Genomic DNA, 21854 nt, shown 5'->3' with positions numbered 1-21854 from the left:
ATCCTCTTTTGGCGCGGTAGTGCGGTGCGTGTCGAAAAGGATAGAAGTCAGAGCAAGCATGTGTGGCATCATCAGACTGGAACTACATGGAAAAGTTCCTTTGTAGCATACATTGGGGGAGTTCTGGATATGAAATGGCACCTGGTGCAAAAACCGCATCATTTCCTGCGTTGGAATCCTCCAGGTGTTTGCTGGGTCAGAAAGTGGCTTGAACACAAACACAAAACCAGGAATTTTCACAAAAACTAAAAAGTGCCTTGAACACACACACAAAACCAGGAACTTTCACAAAAATTACTCAGTTCTACCCACTGGGGCCAGCAAAAATTGCAAAGATATATCAATTGATACCAATTAATAGGGACCATAGAAGTTACAAAGATCGATCGGTAACTTCATGTACTGGCCGGATACAGCGAGATGGGCGTCCGGTAGCCATTAAGGAGCTAGAGGATGAGGACGTCGGATGCAGCCAGATGGGCATCCGGTCGACTCGTTGGATGGGTCCACGTACTGGCCGGCATCTCTGTCTCTCACTCTCTCTCTATAAAAAGTAGAAACATGCGGGACCATGAGACTCTCCCGCAGAAGCGTTTGGCGGCGAGTGCTACGTTACCTCTAGTTGCTTGGCCATGCATTGACGAGCGAGGTTGGAGCTTTGGAGACGCCGTGCGTGCATGCAGTGCATGAATGCATGCAGCTACAGGTTGAGGAGGCCAGCTGTGTCCAGATCTGCAACGATAGAAATACTTTATTGCATGTTTTATTTACAAAGTAACCTATTATCAATCAAAATGCGGCCAGAGTAACCTGCAAAACGCCTTGGTGCCTACTGAAATATGCCGGAGTAACCAGAAACCTAAGCAGAAGAACTACCCCCGAAGCAAATCAACATCACACAAGATTTTATTAGGCGCAACAATGGAAGATGCTTTACCTGAAAGCTCGTGAATCATGACGAGTTGATGATGACCAATTTGTACATTTGAAAAACATGGCAGCAACAACCTGTAGAACACACAGGGGATTACCCGTTAAGAAGACAACATACAGAAACAAGGTTACAACCAGCTTAGCAGGAGATAAACAACATCAGTATAAACAGGTAGAACCTGATAAGGAAGGAGTAAACGTTGATTTCTTGTACACAACACTACATAAGTTACATGCTCATCCATTTGCATATTTCTACTTCTCTATACTATATGTGCAATAATATAAAATGGGACCTTCATATATGGTATATTCAAGTCTCATCAGACATCACAATCATTATGTCCTAATTTTCAGCATTAACTAGGTGTTAGAACCTTAACTTTGAGCATTAGTATGAATTGACACATACATGTTAGCAAGATCAGAAGCTTTCAATTTAACTTGAATTTGAATAAAAATTTGCTAACACAAAAGTATCATGATACATCAGATCATTTACAGTGAAAAGTAAATGGTCATGACATGTAAATAATTGCACACAAGACATAATACTGTAAATATTCACCATACATGTTTGATGCTGAAACATCTATGGACATATTACATTAAGCACTTTCAATGCAACTTTTAGAGATACCCATTATTACATACACTGTTGGAGGTGCGAAAATTCTACAAGGAATACCAATAGCCCATTATATAAAACCCTAAACAATAATACAATCGCCAAACCTGAGTTCTAGAGACCCAAGACATCTAAACATACAAATACTAAAATATGTAAAAAAAAGTGGTGCACAGGTACAAAGGAACCCTAGATTTTCTATTAAGGTGACTAGAGTAATAAGCATAGACGTGTGGTTGTATAGTAGAGGTACAAAGGAACCCTACATTTTCAATGGCGCGGGTGTGATTGCCTGATATGCTTCATACATTGAAAACATAGGCAATCCTCATCTATGGGGAACTATATGTTCTAACAATAATCAAGTTGAAAGTGGCATTGTACCTTATTTATTTGACTCCACTGAATAATGCAGTCAGGATGGTATGAATGCTTGCAGGGAAGTGCAACCACGGATTCACCTTTCTCAAATGCCCTCTGACAAATTACACATCTACCAACAATAATTACACGTTAGCATGCCACTTTAATAATATATATTATTGTCAGGCTATGAAACTTAAAAGTATTTGAACGTACTGTTCTGTGTTGCCATCTTGCATATCTTTTCTGTTGTAAGTTACTGAAGCTAAGGAAGCAAGTGTGTCAGGAGAGTGACCTCTACTTTCCGTACCAACCACTTCACCCAATGCAACTAATTCCTAAAATCATGACTAGAAGTCTAGAACCATTAGCATTGCATCTTGGAACTCTAGATGCAAGCCAGTGACCAAAGGGAATAAAGCAAAAATAACTTGCCTCATAAGAGTACTCATCTGGATCAATCTTTCCATGAATCTTGTGTTTCTTCAGTAACATGCCGATTTGTAAATGTCAGGTACTCTGTCAAATTTGGTTGGTTTCAATAAGTAAGCAAAAATACGATACCACAATTTGAACAAAGATAAAGTTCTCCATGCATAAATTAGACGAATTGGAGGTGCATGCCACAATCCCCGGATAAAACATGGCAGTAGGTAAATGTTACCACTTATAGCATACTATCTACATCATAAGTAGCTTTTGGCTTCGATTGCTATATTAGAGAATAATTTAGCTCTACCAAGGAATTATGCCACTTCTTCAATTAAAATAAATAAGTACTCCTACTACACTGTATGTCGCACGCATTAACAAAATAAGCATTATTGTCGGTCCAAGGTCATTTAATCAAAACTCGAGTGCTCCCAACTTCCAACTTCAAATACAAAAATTAAATCCATCCAAGATAAGGAAACATAAATCACTACCTGTGCAGCGTTTATGCGATCCTCAACATGCTCCTCTACCTGCCCTACAAAGCAAAAGCAAACAGCACATCAGCAACCCACGTGAAATGCGAAATGAGCTGAAAAACAAAACATACTCACAATCGCTGATCCCAGCGAGGGCCATAAGCCATGTGACAACCTATGCTCTGAAGTGTCTAGCGCTGGCTCCACGTCCTGCACCTCCTCATCCTAATCGAACCCCTCCTCTTCAAAGCGTCGCAGAGCTCGTCCTCGCCTTCATCCTCACAGGTAGCCCTCACCATCAGCCTTGAGATCATCGTCCCCATCACCATGGACACCACCCGGGTGCTCCTCGTGGTGGACGCGATGGTGGTACTCCAGCTCCTCCTCATGCTCGTGCTCGTCGTTCCCGGCCTCCGAGCTCCCATAATCGCTGCCCTCGGTGCCTCCGTTCAACCGCAGCATCATGTAAGCCCTCTCCTACATCGATCCAAACGGGGATGTTATACATTGGTCGCACCCTAAAAAAATTAAAACATCAGGATATCAGTCACGCAGCTTGAAACCCTAGGGACGGGAACGGGACGGCCGGGGCCGCGAGATCTAGCCAACTTGCCTGCTCCTAGAGGTCGGTGTGGACCTGGCTGAGGGTCGTGAACGGGCGCCGCACCGCGCGTCGTCAGCGGCCTTGGCCGCCGCCGCGGCTCCCTCCGGAAGCGTCAACTGGCTTGTTCTGATTCGGGGTTGGGTTGCGGTCGGCGCCGGGCCTCTCGCCGCTGCCGCTCCCTTTTGAATCTTCTTCCGGCGCAGTAGTGCGGTGCGGGACGAAAAGGATAAAAGTCAGAGCAGACATATGTCATGTGGTATCATCAGACTGGAACTACTTGGAGAAGTTCCTTTGTAGTTGAGGCTGGATCCAATTCATAGCATACCTTGGAGGAGTCCTGGATATGAAATGGCACCTGGTGCGAAAACCACATCATTTTCTGCGTTGGAATCCTCCTGCTCTTTGCTGGGTCAGAAAGTGGCTTGAACACAGACACAAAACCAGGAATTTTCAGAAAAACTAAAAAGTGGCTTGAACACACACACAAAACCGGGAACTTTCACAAAAATTACTCAGTTCTACCCATTGGGGCCAGCAAAAATTGCAAAGATATACCAATTGATACCAATTAATAGGGACCATAGAAGTTACAAAGATTGATCGGTAACTTCATGTACTGGCCGGATACAGTGAGATGGGCGTCCGGTAGCCATTAAGGAGCTATAGGTTGAGGACGCCGGATGCAGCCAGATGGGCGTCCGGTCGACTCATTGGATGGGTACACGTATCTCTCTCTCTCTCTGTCTCTCTAAAAAGTAAAGACATGCGGGACCATGAGACTCTCCCGCAGAAGCGTTTGGCGGCGAGTGCTACGTTACCTCTACTTGCTTGGCCATGCATTGACGAGCAAGGTTGGAGCTTTGGAGACGCCGTGCATGCGTGCAGTGCATGAATGCATGTAGCTACAGGTTGAGGAGGCCAGCTGCGTCCAGATCTGCAACGATAGAAAAACTTTATTGCATGTTTTATTTACAAAGTAACCTATTATCAATGGAAATGCGGCCAGAGTAACCTGCAAAACAACTTGGTGCCTACTGAATATGCCCGGAGTAACCAGAAACCTAAGCAGAAGAACTTCCCCCGAAGCAAATCAACGTCACACAAGATTTTATCAACCGCAACAATGGAAGATGCTTTACTTGAAAGCTCGTGAATCATGACGAGTTGATGATGACCAATTTGTACATTTGTTAAACATGGAAGCAACAGCCTGTAGAACACACAGGGGATTCCCCACTAAGAAGACACCATACAGAAACAAGGTTACAACCAGCTCAGCAAGAGATAAACATCATTGGTACATACACGTAGAACCTGATAAGGCAGGAGTAAATGTTGATTTCTTGTACACAACACTACATAAGTTACATGCTCATCCATTTGCATATTTCTACTTCTCTATACTATATGTGCAATAATATAAAATGGGACTTTCATATATGGTATATTCAAGTCTCATCAGACATCACAATCATTATGCCCTAATTTTCAGCATTAACTGGGTCTTAGAACCTTAACTTTGAGCATTAGTATGAATTCACACACATGTTAGCAAGATCAGAAGATTTCAATTTAACTTGAATTTGAATAAAAATTTGCTAACACAAAAGTATCATGATACATCGGATCATTTACAGTGAAAAGTAAATGGTCATGACATGTAAATAATTACACACAAGACATCATACTGTAAATACTCACCATATATGTATGCTGCTGAAACATCTATGGACATATTACATTAAGCACTTTCAATGCAATTTTTAGAAATACCCATTTTTACATACACTGTTAGCCGAAGATCTGACAGAGGTTGACTGGCTGGCTTGTGAGTTGCCAGCTCTGTAGTTGACTGAGGTGCGAAAATTCTACAAGCAATACCAATACCCATTATATAAAACCCTAAAGAATAATACAATCGCCAAACCTGAGTTCTAGAGACCCAAGACATCTAAACATACAAATACTAAAATATGTAAAAAAAGTGGTGAACAGGTACAAAGGAACCCTAGATTTTCTATTAAGGTGACTAGAGTAATAAGCATAGACGTGTGGTTGTATAGTAGAGGTACAAAGGAACCCTACATTTGCAATGGCGCAGGTGTGATTGCCTGATATGCTTCATACATTGAAAACATAGGCAATCCGCATCTATGGGGAACTATATGTTCTAACAATAACTAGGTTGAAAGTGGCATTGTAACTTATTTATTTGACGCCACTGAATAATGCAGTCAGGATGGTATGAATGCTTGCAGGGAAGTGCAACCACGGATTCACCTTTCTCAAATGCCCTCCGACAAATTACACATCTACCAACAATAATTACATGTTAGCATGCCACTTTAATAATATATATTATTGTAAGGCTATGAAACTTAAAAGTATTTGAACGTACTGTTCTGTGTTGCCATCTTGCATATCTTTTGTGTTGTAAGTTACTGAAGCTAAGGAAGCAAGTGTGTCAGGATAGTGACCTCTACTTTCCGTACCAACCGCTTCACCCAATGCAACTAATTCCTAAAATCATGACTAGAAGTCTAGAACCATAAGCATTGCATCTTGGAACTTTAGATGCAACCCCGGGCACCAAAGGGAATAAAGCAAAAATAACTTGCCTCATAAGAGTACTCATCGGGATCAATCTTGCCATGAATCCTGTGTTTCTTCAGTAACATGCCGATTTGTAAATGTCAGGTACTCTTATCAAATTTGGTTGGTTTCAATAAGTAAGCAAAAATACGATACCACAATTTGAACAAAGATAAAGTTCTCCATGCATAAATTAGACGAATTGGAGGTGCATGCCACAATCCCCGGATAAAACATGGCAGTAGGTAAATGTTACCACTTATAGCATACTATCTACATCATAAGTAGCTTTTGGCTTTGATTGCTATATCAGAGAATAATTTAGCTCTACCAAGGAATTATGCCACTTCTTCAATTAAAATAAATAAGTACTCCTACTACACTGTATGTCACACGCGTTAACAAAATAAGCATTGTTGTCGGTCCAAGTTCTTTTAATCAAAACTCGAGTGCTCCCAACTTCCAACTTCAAATACAAAAATTAAATCCATCCAAGAAAAGGAAACATAAATCACTACCTGTGCAGCGTTTATGTGATCCTCAACATGCTCCTATGCCCGCCCTACAAAGCAAAAGCAAAACTGCACATCAGCAACCAACGTGAAATGTGAAATGAGCTGAAAAACAAAACATACTCACAATCGCCGATCCCAGCGAGGGCCAAAAGCCATGCGACAACCTGTGCTCTGCAGTGTCTAGCGCTGGCTCCACGTCCTGCACCTCCTCATCCTAATCGAACCCCTCCTCTTCAAAGCGTCGCAGAGGTCATCCTCGCCTTCATCCTCGCAGGTAGCCCTCACCATCAACCTTGAGATCATCGTCCCCATCACCATGGACACCACCCGGGTGCTCCTCGTGGTGGACGCGATGATGGTGCTCCAGCTCCTCCTCATGCTCGTGCTCGTCGTTCCCGGCCTCCGAGCTCCCATAATCGCTGCCCTCGCCGCCTACGTTCATCTGCAGCATCATGTACGCCCTCTCCTACATCGAGCCAAATGGGTGGTTATACATTGGTCTCACCCTAAAAAAAATTAAAACATCAGGATATCAGTCACGCACCTCGGAACCCTAGGGACGGGGACGGGACGGCCGGGGCCACGAGATCTAGCCAACTTGCCTGCTCCTAGAGGTCAGCGTGGACCTGGCTGAGGGTCGTGAACGGGCGTCGCGCAGCGCGTCGTCAGCGGCCTTGGCCGCGGCTCCGTCCGTAAGCGTCGGCTGGCAGGTTCTGATTCGGGGTAGGGTTGCGGTCGGCGCCGGGTCTCTCGCCGCTGCTGCTCCCTTTTGAATCCTCTTTGGGCGCGGTAGTGCGGTGCGGGACGAAAAGGACAAAAGTCAGAGCAGGCATATGTCATGTAGTATCATCAGACTGGAACTACTTGGAGAAGTTCCTTTGTAGTTGAGGCTGGATCCAATTCATAGCATAGCTTGGAGGAGTCCTGGATATGAATCAGAAAGTGGCTTGAACACAGACACAAAACCAGGAATTTTCACAAAAACTAAAAAGTGGCTTGAACACACACACAAAACCAGGAACTTTCACAAAAATTACTCAGTTCTACCCACTGGGGCAGCAAAAATTGCAAATATATACCAATTGATACCAATTAATAGGGACCATAGAAGTTACAAAGATCGATCGGTAACTTCATGTACTGGCCGGATACAGCGAGATGGGCGTCCGGTAGCCATTAAGGAGCTATAGGTTGAGGACGCCGGATGCAGCCAGATGGGCGTCTGGTCGACTCGTTGGCTGGGTCCACGTACTGGTCGGCATCTCTGTCTCTCTCTCTCTCTCTAAAAAGTAAAAACATGCGGGACCATGAGACTCTCCCGCAGAAGCGTTTGGCGGCGAGTGCTACGTTACCTCTACTTGCTTGGCCATGCATTGACGAGCGAGGTTGGAGCTTTGGAGACGCCGTGCATGTATGCAGTGCATGAATGCATGCATGCAGCTACGGATTGAGGAGGCAGGCTGCGTCCAGATCTGCAACGATAGAGAAACTTTATTTCATGTTTTATTTACAAAGTAACCTACTATCAATGGAAATGCGGCCAGAGTAACCTGCAAAACACCTAGGTGCCTACCGAATATGCCCGGAGTAACAACCCTATATTTTCTATTAAGGTGACTAGATTAATAAGCATATGTGTGTGGTTGTATAGTAGAGGTACAAAGGAACCCTATATTTTCCATGGCGCGGGTGTGATTGCCTGATATGCTTCATACCATGAAAACATAGGCAATCCTCATCTATGGGGAACTATATGGTCTAACAATAACTAGGTTGAAAGTGGCATTGTACCTTATTTATTTGACACCACTGAATAATGCAGTCAGGATGGTATGAATGCTTGCAGGGAAGTGCAACCACGGATTCACCTTTCTCAAATGCCCTCCGACAAAATACACATCTACCAACAATAATTACACGTTAGCATGCCACTTTAATAATATATATTATTGTAAGGCTATGAAACTTAAAAGTATTTGAACGTACTGTTATGTGTTGCCATCTTGCATATCTTTTGTGTTGTAAGTTACTGAAGCTAAGGAAGCAGGTGTATCAGCAGAGAGACATCTACTTTCCATACCAACCACTTCACCCAATGCAACTAATTCCTAAGATCATGACTAGAAGTCTAGAACCATTAGCATTGCATCTTGGAATTTTAGATAAAAGCCCGGGCACCAAAGGGAATAAAGCAAAAATAACTTGCCTCATAAGAGTACTCATCTGGATCAACCTTGCCATGAATCATGTGTTTCTTCAGTAACATGCCGATTTGTAAATGTCAGGTACTCTGTCAAATTTGGTTGGTTTCAATAAGTAAGCAAAAGCACGATACCACAATTTGAACAAAGATAAAGTTCTCCATGCATAAATTAGACGAATTGGAGGTGCATGCCACTATCCCCAGAGAAAACATGGTAGTAGGTACTATCTACATCATAAGAAGCTTTTGGCTTTGATTGCTATATCAGAGAATAATTTAGCTCTACCAAGGAATTATGCCACTTCTTTAATTAAAATAAATAAGTACTCCTACTACACTGTATGTCAAACGCGTTAACAAAATAAGCTTTGTTGTCGGTCCAAGGTCATTTAATCAAAACTCGAGTGCTTCTATCTTCAAATACAAAAATTAAATTCATCCAAGAAAAGGAAAATAAATCACTACCTGTGCAGCGTTTATGCGATCCTCAACATGCTCCTCTGCCTGCCCAACAAAGCAAAAGCAAAATTGCACATCAGCAACCCACAAGAAATGCGAAATGAGCTGAAAAACAAAACATACTCACAATCGTTGATCCCATCGAGGGCCATAATCTGCAGGGTCTAGCGCTGGCTCCACGTCCTGTACCTCCTCATCCTAATCAAACCCCTCCTCTTAAAAGCCTCGCAGAGCTCATCCTCGCCTTCATCCTCGCAGGTAGCCCTCACCATCAGCCTTGAGATCATCGTCCCCATCACCATGGACACCACCCGGGTGCTCCTGGTGGTGGACGCGGTGGTGGTGCTCCAGCTCCTCCTCATGCTCGTGCACGTCGTTCCCGGCCCCCGAGCTCCCATAATCGCTGCCCTCGCCGGCTCCGTTCATTCACAGCATCATGTACGCCCTCTCCTACATCGATCCAAAAGGGGTGTTCACTAGTAGAAAAAGGGCCATTAGTCCTGGTTCATAAGGGCCTTTAGTCCCGGTTCTGGAACCGGGACTAAAGGGTCTTTACTAAAGCCTCCCCCTTTAGTCCCGGTTCTTACACGAACCGGGACTAAAGGCCCTCCACGTGGCCGCTGCCTGGAGGTCCACCTTTAGTCCCGGTTGGTAACACCAACCGGTACTAAAGGAAATATTATGATTTTTTATGAATTTTTTTTTAATTTTTTTTGAATTTTTTTTTTATTTTCAAATTTCTGAATTATTTTGACCTCTAATCTCTAATCACCCATCATCACTGCTCAATTTAACCTCTAATCTCTAATCACCCCTCATCATTCCAAATCATCTAACTTCCCGGACGGTCACCCATCCTCTCACTACTCCAGCCTGACCACGCTTAACTTCCGGGTTCTATTCTCCCTCGTTTCCAAGTCTGCACTTGTTGTTTTTCTGACAATAGTAAGATGTCAATCCTATTAACCCTCAGGAATTTAGCTTGAGCATGAAGTCACACATTTCACTGTTTGAGTTTGAAACTATTGTTCTAAAAAACAATAATTATTTAGTAACACTAATATTTCTTGAATAAGTAGTTTGACCATAGATTGACCACAGTTTGACCAGATTTGACCAGAATTCAAAAAAATTGAAATAATTATTTAGTAACACTAATATTTCTTGAATAATTAGTTTGACCACAGTTTGACCAGATTTGACCAAAATTCAAAAAAACTGAAATAATTATTTAGTAACACTAATATTCTTGAATAATTATTTAGTAACACTAATACTTCTTGAATAAGTAGTTTGACCATAGTTTGACCAGATTTAACAAAAGTTCAAAAAAACAGAAATTTGAGCATAACTTTTTTTCCTTTTAGAATTTGAGGATTCTAAAAATTTGCAAACAGGCCGTAGGCTGTCTAAATCGGATGCGGATTTTCGTGCTGAACATTTTGATATATTATACTTTTTTCTGACATCGTATGCAAAAGTTATAGCCGTTTTACATTTTCCACTTTTTGCAAAACATGTCCAAATTTAAGTTTTTAAATTTTCCTAACTAGTACATGTAGTAACATAACTACATCTGGAAGGATTTTAATTTTTGAAGTTTTTATCATTTTCTTTTGCTTTTTACAAAACTGAAAAGGCGATCCACGTGGGGGGGTAGAGTTTGAAAATGGGACCTTTAGTACCGGTTCGTGCCATGAACCGGTACTAATGCCTCAAACCCCATTAATACCGGTTGGTGGCTCGAACCGGAACTAAAGGTCTAACCTTTAGTACCGGTTGATGCCACGAACCGGTACTAATGGGCATCGCACCCTTAGTCCCGGTTCGTAGCACCAACCGGGACTAAAGGTCCCATTTGAACCGGCACTAATGCCTGTACGGTGCCCTAGCCGCTCGAACCGGGACTAATGCTCACATTAGTCCCGGTTCGTAATGCAACCGAGATTAATGCTCTTTTCTGGCCGAACCAAAGCCCTGTTTTCTACTAGTGGTTATATATTGGTCGCAACCTTAAAAAAATTAAAACATCAGGATATCAGTCACGCACCTCGGAACCCTAGGGACAGGGATGGGACGGACGGGGCCGCGAGATCTAGCCAACTTGCCTACTCCTAGGGGTCGGCGTGGACCTGGCTGAGGGCCGTGAACGGGCACCGCGCCGCGCCTCGTCAGCGGCCCCCTCCGAAAGCGTCGGCTGGCGGGTTCTGATTCGGGCTAGGGTTGCGGTCGGCGTTAGGCCTCTTGCCGTTGCTACTCCCTTTTGAATCCTATTTGGGCGTGGTAGTGCGGTGCGGGACGAAAAGCACAAAAGTCAGAGCAAGCATATGTGGCATCATCAGACTGGAACTACTTGGAGAAGTTCCTTTGTAGTTGAGGCTGGATCCAATTCATAGCATACCTTGGGGGAGTCCTGGATATGAAATGGCACCTGGTGCGAAAACCGCATCATTTCCTCCGTTGGAATCCTCCTGCTCTTTGCTGGGTCAGAAAGTGGCTTGAACACGGACACAAAACCAGGAATTTTCACAAAAAACTAAAAAGTGGCTTGAACACAGACACAAAACCAGGAACTTCCACAAAAATTACTCAGTTCTACCCATTGGGGCCAGCAAAAATTGCAAAGATATACCAATTGATACCAATTGATACCAATTAATAGGGACCATAGAAGTTACAAAGATCGATTGGTAACTTCATGTACTGGCCGGATACAGCCAGACGAGCATCCGGTAGCCATTAAGGAGCTAGAGGTTGAGGACACCGGATGCAGCCAGATGGGCGTCCGGTCGACTTGTGCGATGGGTCCTCCACGTACTGGCCGGCATCTCTGTCTCTCTCCCTCTAAGAAGTAAAAACATGCAGGACCGTGGACTCTCCCGCAGAAGCGTTTGGCGGCGAGTGCTACGTTACCTCTGCTTGCTTGGTCATGCATTGACGAGCGAGGTTGGAGCCTTGGAGACGCCGTGCGTGCATGCAGTGCATGAATGCATGCAGCTACAGGTTGAGGAGGCCAGCTGCGTCCAGATCTGCAACGATAGAAAAACTTTATCGCATGTTTTATTTACAATGTAACCTATTATCAAATGAAATGCGGCCAGAGTAACCTGCAAAACACCTAGGTGCCTACTGAAATATGCCCGGAGTAACCAGAAACCTAAGCAGAAGAACTGCCCCCGAAGCAAATCAACATCACACAAGATTTTATCAGGCGCAACAATGGAAGATGCTTTACCTGAAAGCTCGTGAATCATGACGAGTTGATGATGACCAATTTTTACATTTGAAAAACATGGCAGCAACAGCCTGAAGAACACAGGGGATTACCCGCTAAGAAGACACCATACAGAAACAAGGTTACAACCAGCTCAGCAGGAGATAAACAACATAAGTATATACAGGTAGAACCTGATAAGGCAGGAGTAAACGTTGATTTCTTGTACACAACACTACATAAGTTACATGCTCATTCATTTGCATATTTCTACTTATCTATACTATATGTGCAATAATATAAAATGGGACTTTCATATATGGTATATTCAAGTCTCATCAGACATCACAATCATTATGCCCTAATTTTCAGCATTAACTGGTGATAGAACCTTAACTTTGAGCATTAGTATGAATTCACACACAGTCATGTTAGCAAGATCAAAAGCTTTCAATTTAACTTGAATTTGAACAGAAATTTGCTAACACAAAAGTATCATGATACATCGGATCATTTACAGTGAAAAGTAAATGGTCATGACATGTAAATAATTGCACACAAGACATCATACTTAAATACTCACCATATATGTATGCTGCTGAAACATCTACGGACATATTACATTAAGCAGTTTCAATGCAATTTTTAGAAATACCCATTTTTACATACACTATTGGAGGTGCCAAAATTCTACAAGGAATACCAATAGCCCATTATATAAAACCCTAAACAAAAATACAATCGCCACACCTGAGTTCTAGAGACCCAAGACATCTAAAAATACAAATACTAAAATATGTATAAAAAAGTGGTGCACAGGTATAAAGGAACCCTACATTTTCTATTAAGGTGACTAGATTAATAAGCATAGAAGTGTGGTTGTATAGTAGAGGTACAAAGGAACCCTACATTTTCCATGGCGCAGGTGTGATTGCCTGATATGCTTCATACCATGAAAACATAGGCAATCCTCATCTATGGGGAACTATATGTTCTAACAATAATAACTAGGTTGAAAGTGGCATTGTACCTTATTTATTTGACGCCACTGAATAATGCAGTCAGGATGGTATGAATGCTTGCAGGGAAGTGCAACCAAGGATTCACCTTTCTCAAATTCCCTACGACAAATTACACATCTACCAACAATAATTACATGTTAGCATGCCACTTCAAAATATATATTATTGTAAGGCTATGAAACTTAAAAGTATTTGAACGTATTGTTCTGTGTTGCCATCTTGCATATCTTTTGTGTTGTAAGTTACTGAAGCTAAGGAAGCAAGTGTATCAGCAGAGAGACCTCTACTTTCTGTACCAACCACTTCACCCAATGCAACTAATTCCTAAAATCATGACTAGAAGTCTAGAACCATTAGCATTGCCTCTTGGAACTTCAGTTGCAAGCCCGGGCACCAAAGGGAATAAAGGAAAAATTACTTACCTCATAAGAGTACTTATGTGGATCAACCTTGCGATGAATGTGTTTCTTCAGTAACATGCCGATTTGTAAATGTGAGGTACCCTGTCAAATTTGGCTGGTTTTAATAAGTAAGCAAAAATACGATACCACAATTTGAACAAAGATAAAGTTCTCCATGCATAAATTTGACGAATTGGAGGTGCATGCCACAATCCCCGGAGAAAACATGGCAGGAGGTAAGTGTTACCACTTATAGCATACTATCTACATCATAAGTTGCTTTTGGCTCTACCAAGGAATTATGCCACTGCTTCGATTAAAATAAATCCCTCCTACTACACTGTATGTCACACGCATTAACAAAAATAAGCATTGCTATCGGTCCAAGGTCATTTAATCAGAACTTGAGTGCTCCCAACTTCAAACTTCAAATACAAAAATTAAATCCATCCAAGAAAAGGAAACATAAATCACTACCTGCGCAGCGTTTATGTGATCCTTAACATGCTCCTCTGCCCGCCCTACAAAGCAAAAGCAAAACTGCACATGAGCAAACCACGCTAAATGTGAAATGAGCTAAAAACCAAAACATACTCACAAACGCTGATCCCAGCGAGGGCCATAAGCCATGTGACAACATGTACTCTGCAGGGTCTAGCGCTGGCTCCATGTCCTGCACCTCCTCATCCTAATCGAACCCCTCCTCTTCAAAGCCTCGCAGAGCTCGTCCTCGCCTTCATCCTCGCATGTAGCCCTCACCCTCAGCCTTGAGATCATCGTCCCCATCACCATGGACAACACCCGGGTGCTCCTGGTGGTGGACGCGGTGGTGGTGCCCCAGCTCCTCATGCTCGTGCTCGTCGTTCCCGGCCTCCGAGCTCCCATAATCACTGCCCTCGCCGCCTCCGCTCATCCGCAGCATCATGTACGCCCTCTCCTACATCGATCCAAAAGGGGTGTTATATATTGGTCGCACCCTCAAAAAAAAAATTAAAAACATCAGGATATCAGTCGCGCACCTCGGAACCCTAGGGACGGGGACAAAACGACCAGGGCCGCGAGATCTAGCCAACTTGCCTGCTCCTGGAGGTCGGCGTGGACCTGGCTGAGGGCCGTGAACAGGTGCCGCTCCGCGTCTCGTCGTCGGCCTCGGCCACCGCAGCAGCCCCCTCCGGAAGCGTCGGCCGGCGGGTGCTGATTCGGGCTAGGGTTGCGGTCGGCGCCGGGCCTCTCGCCGCCGCTGCTCCCTTTTGAATCCTGCTTGGGCGCGATATATAGTGCGGTGCGGCACGAAAGGGATCTGGTATATATACTCCCTCCGTTTCTAAATATAGGTGCCAGATCAGAGTTCTAGAAACCTAGTAAATCATTTCATATCATCATCTGGTTTGATCAATAAGGCTAAATAGACGCATAGAATTTTCACAGGTGCAACAAAACTTTGATAAGGTAACATATTAAAAAGGTCTAACAAAGCCAAATGTCTTGAGTGGCAGTAAGACAAAACGATTTACCTGAAAGCTGAGCCAAGAGAAGTGTCCAGATCAATTTGTCCATTCCAAGAAACAACACAGCGACATGCTTGGCTGCAACCATAAAGAAACCATGAAATATCATATTTAACTAGTCCAACAGGCATGTTCAGGGAGTTGAGTACATTTTTCTCCGCAAAAGAACACTTTAACCCAGGTATATTTCATTGTTCAAAAACCCAGCTATGTTAAACCTTAAACAAGGATGCTGCTACATAACACAACATGGGGGTATACATGGGGAGTATACTACAGGTCACCAGCACAACCTGGGAACATATGGTACAGCACTAGACAAACCGTACCACCCAACTAACTCCAGGTTGAAACAAGTGAAAGAAGGAAAAACAGTGAAGCAGGAGCACAGAACAAGCGCATGTAGCATCATCAGACTACTTGAAGAAGTTCCTTTGGAGTTGAGCCTGGATCCAATTCATAGCATCCCTTGGGGGAATTGTGAGCTTCTTCACCAGTAAGGATATGAAACGGCACCTGGTGCGAAAACCGCGTCATTTCCTCCTCTGGAATCCTCCTGCTCTTTGCTGGGTCAGAAAGTGGCTTGAACACAGACACAAAGCCAGGGACTTTCTCAATGGGCATGACAGAAAGGCCTTCACTTGGGCTGTAGCTGTCAAGAACCTGCACCAAGTCATACTTGTACATTGTCTCATCAGGTACAAGTTCATCCCAGTCGGCAGACCAGTTCTGGTACAGGGCCCAGATATCACCTTTCCGTGGAAGAATTCTGATGATTCTTCTACCTGGACCTTTCTGACATGCGACAAGATGAGAGAATTTATTCAGCTCGTCAGCATCTTCGGATGCACCAGGCTTGAAATCGCCACAGGTCTTGGAGAATCCACATGAGAGCCAGTCTGAAGCCCCAAACTCGTCGGGATTATCCGCCTTGAGGAATGCAAATGTAACCTTAAAAGGGCGTCTGGAGTGCACTGTCTGGATCAAAGCATAGTAGCGAGGCATGCCATCTTCTTCATCATATGTGGCCCACACTTGATCCTTCTGGAAAGAGTTCCCAGAATGATCACCAAAGGCATAGAAATCTGCATCAGGGACAAGCATTTCATCGGGAGATGGCTCTTGTTCCCTGCGGCTTCTCCTGGTGTAAAAAAGCCGTATTTCAGGTTTCTTCCACTCCCATGACCCCATTTCTTCTGAACCGGCATGCTTCCTCTTCTCTGCCCTCTTTCTTTCACTGGTCAGTTTCTTCCCATTATCTTCTTCTGGATGAACTGAACTACTTCGTTGTGTCCTCTTCATTTTCTTGGCATCAACTGCTGTGCTGCATGTGGCCGCTTTGTTTGTTCTCTGACTAGTCTGCATCTTTCGTCCATTCTCCATATCAGCCTTCTTCCTGTTGAACTCCTCTAATTTGTCCCGAAGTTGGAGTTTCATCTTGTTAATTAGTAAGTTTCGCATATCCAACTTCTCCATCTCCTTGATGAAGCTGCTCCCTGCAGATACAGGACAATTAGAAGTTTCCTTGCGCCTCTTCGCTCCCGATGCCCGGTCAGTGGAGCGAGCCTTCATTTTGGCTTTGTTCTGTGAACTTGAGTCACCATCAAGGCCAGAGCTTGTTGACTGCGGCGCCACTTTCTTGTATCGCTTCTTTGCGGCTTCCTTTTCCTTCGTTGCTGCAGCTTTTCTAGGGATTGATGATCCGGAAGAGCCTGAAACAGTACCATGTGTCTGTTGCACTGAATGTGAAAAAGTGTGTGCACCACCTGCAGATCCCTGAAAAGAGCACCGCTGCTGCATAGGATTATGATGATTCCGGCTACCACTAGCCACTCCTGTTCCTGCCATTCCCTCACCAGGACATGCTGTGCGACCCCTACTAGTATTAGTATCCATTGACTTTGGTTGGTAGGTGTGACTTGAAGTAGGCGGAGGAGGAACTTCTTCAGCCTTAAAAGGTTTATGGCACTCTGGGCATATCATATATTGGTTCACGTATTGCCTTGGGTACTCAAAGTTCATGCGACAAGAAATGCAGACTGTCCAAAATGTGCTTAGCTTTGGGATATTTGGAGGAGGCACATTGGGAGGTGAGGCTGGACCAGTATTTTGCCTGCAGAAGCCATTCATACTTGGCATGGATGAACTGGAAGTGTTATCAACACTTACTTGGGAGTTGTTCTGAAGGACTCGTAAAGAGCTCATATGCCTCCTCTGATCATGAAGTATTCTCTTGTTTTTGTCAGACAATACATTCCAAGCATCTGAGATGAGATTGAAAGCACTATCAGCACCAACGAAACTGTTCTTGTCTGGATGAGTTTGTAAGGCCAGCTTCTTGTACTGCTTCCTGATAGTCTCCTCATCAGCCCAGGTTGATACTTCTAGGATGCCATACCAGTCATTCTCCCCTTCAAACTTTTTCAGTGACCTTAGGTGGACATCCAAGGCTACAATCATCTGATCGATGCCCTCAAGATCGAAAAGACCCTTTGCTTTCAAGGCAAACTTCCTTGCGCCCGCAAAATCGTTCACCTTGTACTTCCTTTCAGCCATCTCCTTTGATCTGATCGCTTCATCTTTGTTGCACTCCATATCTGTAGAAAATACTGTGTCAGCCTTGTTTCATAAATCAGTCATAACGTTCAAATAAGTATTGTGATAAGCTGCCATCGTATCAAATTTTAAAATACTTCATTGAGGGAGTGCACAAAATGTGGAGTACACTGCCCGTGCACTCGTCTCTATGGTACCAAATCCATATCCATATAACACATTTTATTGAAACAAAAGCAAAGAGAGATAACACATGATTGGGTACAGCAGCATTCAAACAGAAGAAAACAAGGGCACTACTAACACATCAAAATCCATGCATGAAGTGCTATGTTTAGTTTACAACCACGTCCTAATCAAAAGAATTGGACATGCTACTAGAAAACTGGATGCGGTTACTAAATTCCAAGTAGTAAGGTCATTCACGAATATGCGCTTCCACAATTCCAGCATGTGCAATTGAATAAAAATAAACAATCAATCTGAAAGAAGCCGCATTCGGACCATGGAGTGAGTTTATGGTTGACTGCTTACTATTTCAAGGGTTCATACTTGATCTGTACCTTTAAGTCCCTAGTCCAAATTAACTAGTTTCAACCATTACAGAAATCTAGACAGTAATCAATACGAAAGCCATGCTAAACAATAAAGAGCAGCATACTCTCCAATCAGCCTAGAGAGATTTTAGCTAGATACAAAAACTACAATAGCGAGGCAAAGTTGATCAAAATGTCTCCAGCAACTCACAGCATGCAAAAGGATTAGTGTTTGGCGTACACACTGTTGGGCGAGTTAATATCTGACTGCTGTTTCCCCAAAGTTGATACTTAATCTAGACCCTAGCAGCCCTAGTAGTCCAGTACTGCCAAATTATGAACTAAAGCTAAAAAATAAATAATCTTTCCCAAGCAATGCTAAACAGTAGATGAGCAGAACACTTTCCAATCATGGCAGAGAGATCCCACCCCAAAACAGCAAACTGTAGACCTAGACAAACTTGATCAAGCAAAGCATCCCCCCCCCCCCCCCCCCCCCCAAAAAAAACAAAAACAAAAGGAGTGGCGTTTCACTTTCGCACCATCCAGCAAGTTAATTGCCTCTTGCTGTTCCCAAAGCTGATGCTTAATCGATCATAGAACTGAAGATAAACAGCAATCATGTCGAACCAATGCTAAACAATATTGCGAAGAACACTCTCCAATAAGCACAGGGAGATTCTACTTAAACCTACATAGTAGCAAGACAAACCTGATCAAGCGTTTCCCACAATAACAACTCACGGCACCGAAACACGAGTGCGGCAATGTGCAGCTGCTGCTTCTAATCACGGGGAGGAAACGAACCTGTAGAATATTTTGTCAGCCTTGTTTCATAAATCAATCATAACATTCAAGTAAGTATTGTGATAAGGTACCATAGTATCAAATTTTCAAATACTTCATTGAGGGAGTGCACAAAATGTTGGGTACACTGCCTGTGCACTCGACTCAATGGCGCCAATTCCATATTCATATAGTAAACATTTAACTGGAACAAAATCGAAGAGAGATGACGCATGATTGCAAACAAAAGCATTCCACAAGAAGAAAACAAGGGGACGACTAACACGTCAAAGGCCAACCACATCCTAATTAAAAGAATCAAACATGCTACTAGAAAACTAGACTTGGTTATTATGTTCCCAAACAGTAAGGTCTTTAACGAGTATTCGGTATACTGCATTATTTAAGGGAAAATATTACCATCCTTGCACGCATTCCAAAAGAAGCAAATTAGACTACAACTAGTACAAGAAACTCTTCAGCATTAGCATTTATGTTTAGGTTTCACAGTAATTATTATCTTTAACAGCTATGATGTCCCAGTAGTTGAATTCATCATCAGCTACTATGTTTTCTCAAGACTATGACCATTGATTAAACTGCCTGAAATGTTTAATAACCCTGCACGTGCAGTTATCTCGATCCCGCCAAATCCAGTATTCACACAAAACTACACATTTCATGAGACACTAGCAGGTCTCAACACTTGCACCTTTGTGTTACTGAATAAAATTAATCAAACAAATCAAAAGAAGCCACATTTTGCGCCATCTAGTGAGTCAATGGTTGATTGCTTACTATTCCAGTAGTTCATACTTGATCTGTACCCTTAAACACCTAGTCCAATTTAACTAGTTTCAATCATTACGGAAATCTAGACAGTAATCGTATCAAAGCCATGCTAAACAATAAAGAGCAGCACACTCTCCAATCATCCTAGAGGGATTCTAGTACGAAAACTACACACGAGGCAATGTTGATTGTCGTTCAAAATGTCCTGAACAACTCACAGCATGCAGAAGGATCAGCGCTTTGGTGTAGGCCATTGGGTTAGTTAATATCGGCTTGTTGTTCCCAAAATTGATACTTAATCTGAACCCTTGCATTCTAGCACTCTCAATTATAAACTATAAGCTAAACAGTAATCATGCCCAAGCAATTGTAACAGTAATAGGCAGAACACTCTCCAATCATGTCAGAGAGATCCCACCCAAATACAGCGAACTACAGACCAAGCCAAACTTGATCAAGCAAAGCATCTCTCAAGAAAAAAGGAGTAGCGCTCCGCTTTCGCGCCATTGTGCGAGTTAATCGCCGTTTACCGTTTATAAAGCTGATGCTTAATCAGTCATAACACTGAAGATAAACAGTAATCATGTCGAACCAATGCTAAACAATAATGGGAAGAACACTCTCCAATCATCACAGGGAGATTCTACTTAAACCTGCATACTAGCAAGCACAAAACTCGATCAAGCATTTACCCCCAAGAACAAGACCTCGCGGCACGGGAACACGAACGTGGCAATGTGCGGCGCCGCTTCCAATCACGGGGAGGAAACGGAGGTTCCAACCCGCGTATGTGTAGAGCGCACAGGAAACGACGATTCCAACCCGTGTATGTATGTGTAGAGCGCACACGCGAAACAAATCGGAGTCCAACCTGGGAACGGCAACCAACCAACCAACCAACCCACGGAGAAGCGCACCCAAACCCCAGGCAGATTGAACCAATGCACCCACCCAAAGGGGCGCCGCCGGGCGTGGCGGCGGAGCCTACGCGATCGCCATCGGTCCAGGACCCTCCGGATAGGAGCCCCGGAACCCCCGCGGGCCGCCGCCGATTCGCGCCGGTGCTCGAAGACGCCGGCCGGTATCTCTGTCTTCCCCTGTATGTAGAAAAAGAGGCCTTTCGTCCCGAAGCAAGTGTCCCGAACCAAACCCAACCAAACCCAACGGAAGTTACGGGACTTCTTCGGCGACGGCGGCCGGCGGCGGCGAGCGAACCAGGCGAGAATCGCGCGGGCGGTTTTGAACGCGTCGCCCAATTTTTGCGCGCAAGTAGAGAGCAGCGGGCGGAGAGGAGGAGGGGGGTGGCGCTCACCTCGTTTTCGTCGAGAGGCAGGGACGGGACGGGGGACCCGGCGGGCAGAGAGGAGGGCGGCTCCTCCTTCTCGCTCGGTTCGGTGGATTTGATTTCTGATGATGGGAATTCTCTTTTTTGTTTGCGAAGAAGATTAAAAATGTATGTTTGGGTGTGTGTGGGTGAGAAGGGTGACGGCGCAGAAGCCGGAGTAGGAAATCGAATCGGGAGGGGAGTCCGGTTTAAATACGAGACCGAGCGGAGTTTGGAAACGAAACCCTAGCGAGCGAGAGAGCAACGGCGAATTGCGAATTTTGGAGACCAAAAAAATCGCGGGCGGCGCGTTCGCGAGTTTCGTAGTACCAGTTTTGTTCGTGGTGGCACGGTGAGCGGCGCGTTCCTTGTCTCGGTTTCGGCACGTCACGGCCTCTTGCGTCACACTCGTGAAGCGGTGGGCGGACCCGGCCGGAACAAATATTCGGTGGGTGCACCGAGTTTGACTTTTTTTCCCCTCTAAACACAACACAGTACAGAAACAGA

At 44.0% G+C, this 21854-nt stretch overlaps 1 protein-coding gene across 1 annotated transcript; it reads right to left on the bottom strand.

The window, feature by feature from the left end:
• Window positions 1–15440: 15440 nt before the first annotated feature.
• On the bottom strand, window positions 15441–21601 carry LOC120976004 (uncharacterized). The gene is made up of 3 exons (XM_040402776.3): window positions 21336–21601; window positions 19158–19252; window positions 15441–17950 (listed from the first exon to the last, which is right to left on the bottom strand). The coding sequence occupies exon 3, from the start codon at window positions 17946–17948 to the stop codon at window positions 15765–15767; it is 2184 nt and encodes a 727-aa protein (XP_040258710.1). The 5' UTR covers window positions 17949–17950; window positions 19158–19252; window positions 21336–21601; the 3' UTR covers window positions 15441–15764.
• Window positions 21602–21854: the final 253 nt, after the last annotated feature.

This window comes from Aegilops tauschii, chromosome 3 (assembly GCF_002575655.3).
Source record: "Aegilops tauschii subsp. strangulata cultivar AL8/78 chromosome 3, Aet v6.0, whole genome shotgun sequence".
Lineage (NCBI taxonomy): Eukaryota > Viridiplantae > Streptophyta > Magnoliopsida > Poales > Poaceae > Aegilops > Aegilops tauschii.
This window is presented reverse-complemented; position numbering and strand designations above follow the sequence as displayed.